Below are 12,652 nucleotides of genomic sequence, written 5' to 3'. Positions count from 1 at the left end.
GAATGTTTATCAAATATATGTTTAATGATTAATAAATGCAAATAACAATGACCATTATAATAAGTATCAATTATGAATTATCTTAAATTTTGTTATTTTGATTTTTGTTTTAATTAAAAAATCTATCAAGTAGAATGCATATGTGATGTTTATTGAAGTTTTGATTAATTTTGATTTTTTTTTAATATAAAAAAACAATTTCGACTATTTATATGAGACCTTTATGTAGGTCAAATTATTTTTGAGAACACAAGTTGCCTATGCCCAATTTTATGTTGTTTTGCTATACATTTCGTGTCATTTTTTAAGTGGACCATTTACACTTTTTCGTTTTGATCACACTTATCAACATCGTCAAGCGGAAAGTTTATTTTGGAGCTGAATTTCTTTCCTTTTTTTCTTCGAATAAGTCGTTGCTAACATCTTATAAAGAACACGAGAAAATAACAATTTTTCGATTATCATAAGATACAAATAGCTTAAGAAAATCATGACTGAAAGTCATACCATACGGACATTTAAAATCATGTTCGTTAACATTAATAACATCTAGGAATTTACCATCAGGTGTTAGTCGTTGGATGTTATTTGAACCTCTACAGGAAACATACAGGTTTCCTTTCACATCGGTTTTTACAGCTTCAGGTTTGCACAAATCTTTTGAACTATATCTGAATAGTTCTTCGCCATTTAATGTGACACAACCCGTCGCGTTGTGAGCATTATCTGTATAACAAATACACCCAAAGGGACCCGGATGCAAATAGAATAGTACGCTAGTTGTACTTGGAACTTTGATTTCAGTCTTTAGTGATCCCCTTTTATCAAGTATATAGATATATCCACCGTCTCCACCAACACAGATTTCATCATTCACAACAGCGACACCTAAACATCTTCCAGGCACAGGAAATGGAAAAGAGGCTTTCATTTTTTTAAAGTTCATAAACTGAATTGCTTTCTGATCAGGAAGAGTAACGACAGCTTTGTTTTCACCAGGTATAACAGCTATATCCCATGGTTGACCAGACAACTTACAGTCCTGTAAGTAATCAGCGCTGTAACTGTAGACAAGCAGATTGGTACTATAACGATTGCAGACGAGAAGACGTTTATCGTCTGTCATAGTTATTCCGGTGATCCAGACATCACCTGGACGCTGGATTTCTATTTTACGTTCTACAGTAAACCGACGTGCGATTTGAGGAACATTTATAGGTATTTGGACTTGTTGAGCTTTTGGTGGCTTATATTCGATCGTGCATTTTGAAGACTTTACTTCAATGGATCCCAAAGGCTTTAGTGCTATTAGTATATCATCTGGTGGCTGAAACGTTATATGTGATTCCTCTAGAGCTGGTATGATCTCTAGTAGTTTGGCTTCGTATTCAACTTGTTCCCATTTACAGTAATTCATTAGAACGAATATTTGCTTCTCTGAACCATTTTCGGATACTTGGTTTAGTTGATTTGACACATCTTCTACACAACTCTTAAACCTTAATAAATTATCCTTTATAGATTCAAATATGACTCTCTTGTTTTGTTTTGCGCAGCAAATCTCTGATTTCAGTTTTTCTTCTAGTTGGTTTAGTCGTTTGATGATATTTGTTTTGACACTTAAAACCTGCTTCGTCACAGATTCTTCATCTTCATCAAGGCTTTGTATATTAAAGTCACAATTTGATATAATCTTATTCAAAGTTTGTTCAATGCTGCGTATTCCTTCATTTACATCATTAAACATCGGCGAATGTTTAACTCCTTGTGAAGCAACTTCTAATGGAATGAACCTCTCACATGTACGATGATCTTTTTCCATGCATGATCGACAACAGAGGCAATCATGATCGGAACAGAAAAAGTCAAGGTACATATTAAAGTGTTTGTTACACATATTCTTTGAAGCATTCTTTTCTTCCAAAACAGGTTTAATTTCAGCCAAATGGTGGTTCAAAAATGCTTTAAACTTGCTGTGTACATCGAGACATTGCTGACATAAATTTTCTTGACAATCAGAGCAATATTTCATAGCAGGAGACAATACGTGTTTGGATGCACATAACTGGCATGATGACCCTGAAGAAGCCATTTTTTTTCTGAAATATTAATTTGAAATGTAATACCGCTGTAAAAATGCTCGTTATATACAGAGGTAAATGTGCATCGGTTACTTCAGCTGTAATATAGCAGACTACCTAAGATCAAAATCAGAAAAAGAATTTGTTCAGGGCAGCGATAACCGAAATTACTAGACTAACGGTAACCGCAAATCCAAATTGTATTAGTTTTTCTTTGATTAAAATGCTAGCATGAAGATGGAAATATCAAAATGAAATAATAAAAAACGAACTGCTAGCAGAGGCTTCAAATGAAATCGTTTCATGTGTCAAGTCTATTATTTGTAAAGGAAACTTCACAAATAATTCAGATGAAATAATTGCAAAAACATACTAAGAGGAAACTAAACAAAAATCCCGTTAAATACCTTTATAGGAACTGCACAATTGCAAAAGAGGGACGAAAGATACCAAAGGGACAGTCAAACTCATAAATCAAATTATGATGGAAATTCTAAGAAAATTTTAATGAATTCGAAAAAGGGACAAAGGAATAGAAGAAGAGAAAAAAAGAAAATGTCAGGCTAAAATTCACCCCATTATTTTTAGTCTGAATATCTGTGACGGTTTTACAAAATTCTGTCAAACGAGACAGCAGTTGTGTTTACAAAAAATGGGCAGACAGAAGAACGAACGGTCAGACGAAATCTTATTCAGATAAAAAAGATATATGATAAGTCAAAAGACAGACAATATGTGATTTCTTTCCTTTTACTTTACACAAGGATTATTCATTCCAAAGGAATAGAAATTCAGAAAGTATAATAATAAAAGTACCTAAGAAAATGGTAAAATCAAACGCTAATACACATCAAACGAATGGATAACAACTGTAATATACCTGACTTGGTACATGCATTTTCTTATGCAGAAAATAGTAGATTGAACCTGGTTTTAAGGCTAGCTAAACCTCTCACTTGTATGACAGTCGCATACAATTACATTATATTGACAACGATTTGTGAACAAAATAAACAGAAAAAAGGTAAAAATAGGATTAATAAAGGCAATGAAGATTGAGTTGAAACATTCTGTGAAACCGAGACAAAAAATAAGAAACAAACCAATGGAAATTGGCTCGACCTCTTTCTTTGAAAACAAAATTACAGGTCAAAAGTTTCATTCGCCCGAAGCGCTTTAAAATAATTTTCTGGATATACCTGCATCCAGAACGCCCAAAGTAGAATATTTGAGAGCCAATGATGTATAAGAACCTGAACAATTTCATATGTATATCGGTTGGAAAAAGTAAAATCACAAAAATACTAACTCCGAGTAAAAATTAAAACGGAAAGTCCCTAGTCAAATGACAAAATCAAACGACAAGCACATCAAACGAATGGACACCAACTGTACTAATAATATAAGAATTAAGGGGGCTCGCAGGTAGAATCGATTTTTTTTTAAATATAGGATTTCGTTATTTTTTTTTCTATAAATGAACTTTATCATATACTTAATAAATAGAATATTTTTTTTTTAAATGGTGTCGCCGTTCATTTAAGCTCACAATCTGCCTTCGAAAGAAGCATGCGTTTTTGTTAAGGTACTTTTTTTTCTGTTGAACTAATAGGAGAAATATAGGTTATCTCGAGAGAGAGAAAAAAAAGAACTAAATTACAGAAATTAACATTTGTTTTGTTTAAGTACAGCTTTTGCGTAAATAATAATAAACCATTTATGTCACGGACGAGTTACAAAAGATATTTAAATTTGCACAAATGGAGATAGTTTAAAGCTTTTTCAATGATATAAACATTTAAAAAGTCATCAGGGGTCAAAACGAATCGATTGTTTTGATGATTTTTTTTACCATATATCATAACAATTGATAGTGTAATGAATAAAATTAATAATGAAAAAAAAACTGAAATTTTTGTACCCTCGAGCCTGCTTCAATTACGAAGTCAGAATGAAAGAAGTTACACAAATATCAAATACTAATCCAATTTAATTATGTGAAATGTTTTCCACTATAACAAACAACATACCTGAACCATTTAACTTTTTAAATTGTAATACCGGTATCACACATTTAGTCGGGTACAACGAATACTATAGATAACAAACATATAATTAATCAGAAAGTGTTTATATATCAACAATTAATTAGGTTCTTCCTTGATGAACAAGAGGTCATAGATAAATATTTAGACAAATATTTGAACAAGTCTTTATTTATAGATTCACACATCACATTACAATTACGTTACCTTACTTTATTTTTCAGACGACAAGTCTCGTCTTTTTACTGTGGCCTTTTACTGCAAACAGTTTCAACACTAAACATATTTTTTTTTTTAAATAATTGGGATTTGAGTGCTCAGTATTTCCAAAACAAAGATGAAGGCATACATGTTATATTCATTTTGGTGATAAGAGTTTATGACATTAAAAAAAAATAGTCATATAACGTTAACTTTATTGATGATGTATATTTACGCCAGACGTGCGTTTCGTCTACAAAAGACTCATCAGTGACGCTCGAATAAAAAAATGTTTAAAAGGAGTTGAAGAGCATTGAGGACCAAAATTCCTACAAGTTTTGGCAAATACAGCTAAGGTAATCTATTCCTGAGGTAGAAAGCCTTAGTTTTTTTTTTCAAAAATTCAAAGTTGAAATAAACATTAAAAACAAACACGTGTCAGGTAAGTTGAAAAACTCAAAGCTCGGTTTCTATTGGTGTATAATTTCTAACATGGTCTGGATTGTATTGTTTCGTCTTTAATCTTTTATGTCGTGTTTTGGGGATTTGTTCGTATTTTCGTCGTTTTCGGGATTTGTCTTTTGGTTTGAATCTTTGATCATCATTGGAATAAAAGGTTGAAGTTTTATAGTTGAAATGTCTCCTTTTTCTTAGATTTCGCCATTGAGAACTTGCAAAAAAGACAGTGTATGATAAACAAGGACAACACAAAAGCATAAGATGAAGAGAAACCGACAATATCATAGCTAAAAACCAATGATTTAGACGGGGGGGGGGGTATCCGAAGACCTGTCTCCTTTTTATTGTTTATTGTTGTGTTCGACTTTTTACAATTGCTTTTCTATTTGTGTCTATGTACAATAGCATTATATATTTAGGTCAGTGAATTCAATCTCTGACAATACACTTTGTTGAAGGATGCTTGACAAAAGGCGAAAGATAACTAAAACTAATTTCACTAATTCAATTTACTACCATATTGAGACCGAAAGATTAAACTAAAGTAAAAGATATAGAGGTGGGTTTTTTTCAAGTACAAATTATTTGGTCACAATAGATATCGTTTATCAAAGTCAAACATCTGATTAAAATCACAAATAGTATGACAATAGGTGAACGTTGAAGAGTTAAATCACCAATGACTGTAAAGAGTAATAATCACCTAATTTACTACTTTTCGTTATCTCATACATCAAGGTAGCAACTGTTATTGACCAGTACATTTCAACTGTGTCAAAAATAATTGATTTCTGGGGACAGTTTATAAATATGTTACCATTAAAACAGTAATCAGTGACTATCAATGACATACAGGGCCACGTGCTGTTGTTTTATATCGACAGACTCTCATAGATATTTTGTCTCTAGAAATGTTCCTTCAAATAGTTGAAAATTAAGTGCTATTGAAGTTTAATGATGTTAAAATCTCCTGAATCATTTTAGAACCGACAAAACAAGGTACCAAACAAAATCTGAGGGAATCGCATGAACACCATTGGAACTATAAATATCAATTATGTGGTCATTTTTATAAATTTCCTGTTTACAAAACTTTGATTTTTTAGGATTTGTTTTATCCCAGGAAAAGATTACCTTTTAACCGTATTTGCCACACCTTTTTTGAATTTTGGGTCCTAGATGCTCTCCACCTTTGTATTTGTTGGACTTTATAACTATTTTGATCTGAGCGTCATTGATGAGTCTTATGTAGACAAAACGCGCGTCTGGCGTATTAGATTATAATCCTGGTACCTTTGATATCTATTATAAGATATCACAATCAATATATCTTTTTAATAAATTAATATTTTGATGTGGTAAAAAAAAATCTTTTCAAACACAGTTGTATTATGTCGACTGAAAGGAAAATTCTGTTACTCTGTCCCCGGAATAATGGTGTGACAATTTCATAGAATTAAACAAAGATATGCTTTTCCTCATACTTGGCTTCTTTCTACTAAGTCGGTGATATATACTGATTAACACTTTAGTAAAAAAAGACTTAGATATGTTGCTTTGATATAAAAAAAAAAAAAAAAAAAAAAACCAATTTAAAGTTACTGAAAATTAGTTCAAAACCAGTCTTATTTTATCTTAGATAAATCATGTCATCTCCGAGTAAACTAATTATCAGTAAACTGTAAACGGATATGGAAGGATGTCATAATCATGCAGAAAAATACCGATTTTGGGCAATTATGCTGTGATAAACCATGTTTTCCAAAACGGCTTTAGTTTCAAGACGTCACTTTCAGTACAATACGCATGACCGTGTGAAATACGAAACGAGATATGTGGCACCATCAGTGGTTTTTTATTATCTGTATTTTAAAAATACATATATATATTAAGTAACACTTTAATCGACACATATTAAGTAAACGAAACGTATTTTTTTGTACCGATAAAAAAACAAAACTGGATTATATCTTTTTAATATAAGTAAACATACACCTGTCTTGTATATTGCTTTCAACAAACAGTTACAAGTAATGATACACATCATAAAACAGTGGTATATTGGTCACATCTAAAAATAAGTTTATTCATACGCAATACTATTTTTAAATTTCGTGCGTCCAGAAATGAGTTATACGTGGAAACATTTGATCTATATAACACATTATTCGAGGCCGATGATACTCTTTGGGATTTACAGTCCACCAGCAGTTTTACGACTATAAATGCCTATTTATTAAAGTAAATTTCGTGCTTGTAAAGCGTTTATCTGAAATAACCTAGAACAACTAGACATGTTAGCAGCTGTATTAACAAAAGGATGAATGAAAACAATATTCATCTAAGATCAAAGATTCACATTGGCTTTGGATGTTCCTGGTTAAGGTAAACACAGACATGCGCAATGGATGCATGTTTATAATGTGTTTATAATGTGTTGTTTTTATATATATTTTTTTTAAATAGAGCACATATTTCCGGGCTCACCTTAAACACGACAGTTGTTTTTCCATTTGTTGCGGTTGATAGTCTGATTTTACCATGTGACAAGGCACGTTCCGTTTTGAATTTTCTTTTGAGTTCGGTATTTTTGTTACTTTACTTTTTGTTAAATGCGATAGTAAAGTTCCTATATGTATGACCGAACACAGGAAAATAAACGGGTTCAAATTATATTTCAATATTCTGGAAACCTCATGTTCAAAATCAGATATAATTTTTAAACATTTAAATGATTTTTTCTATTTGATTTTTTTATATGACGGGCGAGAGACCTTTGTCATGATAACTTTTTTGTTATTCCGATTCGTTTTCAATTTAACACGTATTTTACTTTTTTATTTCAATTGCACGTTTTAAAATTTTTGTTATCTTTCGTATCATACGAATTCAAATGTATCCTTATCCAATTCAAAATAAAAAAAATAGGCTGAGTTATCCCTCTTTTACTTACACATTGTGTCGTATGAAGAATACTTGTCGGTCAAATAATAACTTTGATTAAAAGAATTAACTACTTACAAAACACTGCAGCACACATATGTACATCTAATTATTATGAATAACTAGTTATCTAATGATGGGTGTTGTATGTATAAAAGAGACGTTTGTAAACCTGTAAACACACATAGCTTTGCTAAGTTGTGAATCTAAAGGGAGTCCCATCTTGTTATTTTCCCATTGATAGTATATTTCAAATAGGGGAAAACTGGTGAATTACAGTTGACTCTGCCTCGATTGACTACATGGCGTTCTGTAATGTTATGTCCTATATTAGTCTCTGCAATCAATTATCTGTCAATCTTCTAGATTATTTAATTATCAATGATGGATGATTCACATATAGTAGGAACAATTTACCTATTGACACATCCGCTTTTGATCCATTTTGAGTTTAATTGTTCCTCCTGGTTATTCTTTTGGTTTATTTCTATTTAGATTTCAGAGTTTACCTTGGCGACGCCCCCTACCTAGCTTCTTTTGGATTTCATCGATTCCCTCAGTTTTTGTTGTATAATGTTTTTGTTTCATTTTGATCTTATGACATTATTTTATCATCGAAAACATTCTGTTGCATTTATTAAAAAAAAAATCGGTTTCCTACTGTTGCATTTAATCAATCGACATTTCGTAAATAAAAAAACGAATATAATAAGTTTCCCATCGCAAAAGTGTGTATAATATTTGATTTCTTGTCCATTTGTCAATCTTTCAAGCTTTAGAAACCAAAAATGTTATGGAATGAATTTAAATATTGCCTTATGCTAATGTCAATGTGTAGTAATATCCGATAAGTAACTGATTTTCGAATATCCTGTTTAGTAGGTAGTCTAAAGTCTTTAAGTTTACTATTTAATTCAATATATTTCCCGTTACCAGCTGGAAAGAGGTAAGTTAGAGCGAAATAAATTCGAAATGACGTTCGATTGTGCTATTACAATTCAGCAAAAAGAAAAGGTATAATACTGTTTATATTTGTAAACACAAATTAATTAACTCAGTTTTTATGGAGTTCCCCTTTTCAATTTGCCTTGGAGTTAGGTAATTTTTTTAAAACATGTTGATATTACAATCTGAGATATTTTAATACTTAATATCAACCCATCACTAATGCATCTCTTATCATTGCAAGTTACAACACCAGACATCCGAACCTCCAGCTTGGAAATCACATATAAACACTCTGATAAACTTTATACGATATATTAGTATCATAATCATACACCAATTCTTCTCATGCCCATTTGTTCTATTTTTTGGACAGTGTTTCGTTTATTAAGCTTTCTCTTCAATCTTTCAACCATAGATGCACTTTATTTAGAAGTAGTATGAGAAAATCAAACAGGTTTCAAGTCAACTTTTACATCTAATAACAACGTGATAATAATCTGTCGGTTCATTTTCTGCACCATTTGATGTCGTCTGCGGACGATATTTTATGTTTCGGTAGCATGAAAAGACCTTTGTTGTTGACCACCAATAAATAATCAAACAACTGTCTATTCTAAAGATTGCAATGTGTGTATTAAATGGAAAAGTGAACAATAGTTTATAACGTTACTTTGTAATTAGCTATTTAGGCGAGCTTCTTTCTAACACCATCTGCTTCTAAAGCCTTTAATCTAGGAAGATATTGTAAATAAAAGATTAATATGCATACAATATGTTAATTGCGACCACCACTGTCAATGTCTCAATATTCAATATTGCACCGAGTAGAATAAAAATGATAATAATTAATAGATGAATAGATATTTACTGAACATTTAAGAAAAAATCAAATGACAAAGTCACATCGTTTCATTTTAACTACTCCGGGGTATTCCTTAACAATAATTCGTAAAAAGCCTTTAAAATAAAAGTAATAGTAGATGTTTCTCTGGAGTTGTGAACTTTTCAAATTATATCATTGGTAAATGTGAACTAACAAAAGAGGCTAAACTTGAACATACGATTATTCAAACTTGGAATAGTGGATACTACAGATTCAGTGAAGCCTGATTCATATCTTGGCACACACATATAATATGACAACAAGGTGATAGTAGTTTATTTTATTTCCAGTTGTAAACTTTTCATTTTTATGGAAAGAAAACATCCAATCAACGCTTCAAATGAAATATGTATCTCAAAGTTAATACGATATCAAAGCCTGTGTTACCTATAATGACTTCCTTGGTAAGATATTGCACAAACAATGAAGGTATAAAACTAATTTAAGTCATCTTTTTAAAAAAAATTAACGAACGCCATCATGATTTGGTTGAATGTTTTAACCTGTCGGAGTCACATATTCCAACATTTATGTTCCAATTGTCGTAACCACAATATCAGCCTCGTATCATAGAATGCGATTTGTCCTTGCCATTAGCAACACGACGGGTTTCACATCTGTAGCGGGATTTGTTTACCCTTCACGAGCATCCGAGATCATCCCCATTATTTATGCAGTTTAAATGGTTTTTTTTCTTTTTTTCTATGTAGTAAATTGTAGACTTTGGTATGTATAACGTCTTTTTTTTATATTGCCAATGGTATTGCGTGGTGTTTTCTTTTACTTATGATTTGAATGGCTCCCTTGAAGTTCTACTATTTTTGTTTATTTACTATTATACTTTTTATTTATGCAGACACAATTTTAGGAATCAAATTACGGGTAGAATACGGTATTACAGTGCGAAATATCTGTCACAAGTTATCCACCAAAATAAGACACAAATCAAACGCATCTTAATTACTTGGAATTGTTACAATTTCCCAAAAAGACACCAATGAATAATAGTAGAAAATATCTTTTTAAAAGGCAACTTAGGAAGTTTCATGACTTAAATCTTAAAAATTAAAATGACTATCTGTAAATCCTTGCAACAATTTTTTAAGTCCACGGAGAGCTTGCGTTTTCTTCAATATATATCTTGGTATTGAAATTTCTAATAAGACTGGACACCTTTTCGCAGTCTAATATAGAATAAATCGGTCGTTAGCAATGTTGATTTCCGCTTAATTAAAATTTACCGATTCTTTGTGTCTTTGTCCTGCATTATTTCCTTTTAAAACCGCTGGGCTCCTTTCTTACATTTCTTTATTCGCAAACAGCCAACGGAAGCTAAAATACAAAAAGAAGAAGAAAAAGGAATAGTATATTACCAGTGTAATCCATCTGCCACTGTTTGGGGACTGAAACACGAGACAAAAGTCAAAGAAACTAAGTTTTTTGTTCAAGTACAAATTATTTGGCAACAATAAATATAATTTATCAAAGTCAAACATCAGATTAAAAGTACAAATAATTTGAGAACTAATAGAGCATTGAATGTAATTATCACCTATGACGGCGAGGTAAAATGTAATTATCGACTTAATTACTTCTTTTTGTGGTCTAATGTTTGAAGCTGACAATTACTATCAACTGGAAAATTTCACTTTTTTCAAATTCTGATGGATCGCTGAGGGTGATCTTTTAAGTTTATTTAAAATTGTAACACTGCATCTGCGCGTGTAACAACGCTCAAAGCAAATGTTCGAATACCTTTTTCAATAGACCCAGCCAACTGAAAGTAAATCACTGAAACAGATACCGTTTGTTTAAATGTTGCTTTTAAATCAAAGCGAGCTGTTGACATATTAACCTTTATAAAATGCCTTTGTCTTGATTAAGATCTTTTGAATTGTTCGCTGTTGATTACTACCACAGAGTGATTCAATCGAAGATAGCCTTTTATAGAGGATTCTAATCTTCAATAATTCGTTCCAGGTTATGTTATGACACAATTAAAATTATCCATTCTAAACTCCATCTAAACACCTTCACAGATGTACTTACACAATGCACTTACTGTCTTAAGTTTAAGTGAAACAGTACAGACTACAGTTGACCACATTGATTCTGCAGTGTCAGTAGACATGTTACAAATAAAACTCGGAGTGTCGATCTAGTACGAAGAATGGTTTTCTCAAATGAGAGTAATATGTAACTGTTTTGAAAATACTTGAATAATTTGCTTTTAGAACATCGTGTTGTCATTCCCTAATCTATTATCCTATAGTTCTTTTTTTTAAATCATCCAAGGAGACGGATTAATATAAGCTCTTGTTGCTTGTTTCTGAATCATAAGTGTGAATGTGTTTATAATCATACTTGTATTATTCATAATAGAATAATGATGACTGATGTACCCATATTTTGACTGTTTTATTTATTGTGTCTGTTTAGTTAACGCATCAATGTAAATATAACGGAATTTGATGAGACTGTCATTAAAGTGAGAGGGTTAGCGCTATAAAACCAGGTTTAATCCACCATTTTCTACATTTGAAAATGCCTGTACCAAGTCAGGAATATGACAGTTCTTGTCCATTCGTTTTTGATGCGTTTTGTTTTTTGATTTTGCCATGTGATTATGTACTTTCCGAATTGATTTTCCTCTAAGTTCAGTATTTTTGTGATTTTACTTTTTACATCAAAAAATAAACCACTAAAAAGATGTTTGATATATTTATATGGTCCAAAGATAATAAATTTAACGCTATTTTGAGAGGAGGCATGATGTCACAATTAAAAAAAATGCTATCCATCTGTATTGTGAAAATATATGTTATTCCTTAATAACATTAACGGTACCATTTTGTTCTGCACCAGATGCGCATTTCGACAATAAATGTCTCTTCATTGATGCTCGAGTCCAAAATATTTGAAAATTCATAGCTTATAAAAAGATGAAAAGCTATAATCTAAAGAAGTATAGCCAAAACGGCAAGAAATGACAAGTTTGAAAGAGGGATATATATTCCTTAATTTAAAATACTTTTCTAAATTTTGTAACAGCAATATTTTGCGATAAAAAATATATATTTTTGAGCCAATAC

At 31.3% G+C, this 12,652-nt stretch overlaps 1 protein-coding gene across 1 annotated transcript; it reads right to left on the bottom strand.

Moving 5' to 3' along the window:
- Positions 1-207: 207 nt before the first annotated feature.
- LOC139522343 (E3 ubiquitin-protein ligase TRIM71-like) lies at positions 208-2,036 on the bottom strand. Its single transcript, XM_071315875.1, has one exon. The coding sequence runs from the start codon at positions 2,030-2,032 to the stop codon at positions 425-427; it is 1,608 nt and encodes a 535-aa protein (XP_071171976.1). The 5' UTR covers positions 2,033-2,036; the 3' UTR covers positions 208-424.
- Between the last annotated feature and the right edge of the window lie 10,616 nt (positions 2,037-12,652).

The sequence above is a fragment of the Mytilus edulis genome, chromosome 5 (genome assembly GCF_963676685.1).
Source record: "Mytilus edulis chromosome 5, xbMytEdul2.2, whole genome shotgun sequence".
Taxonomy (NCBI): domain Eukaryota; kingdom Metazoa; phylum Mollusca; class Bivalvia; order Mytilida; family Mytilidae; genus Mytilus; species Mytilus edulis.
The sequence above is the reverse complement of the archived record's forward strand: the minus strand, read 5'-3'. Positions and strand labels throughout refer to the sequence as shown.

Bases quoted from the DNA above. Each gene is read 5' to 3' on its own strand.
- LOC139522343 (XM_071315875.1), bottom strand. From the start codon at position 2,032: ATGAAATATTGCTCTGATTGTCAAGAAAATTTATGTCAGCAATGTCTC.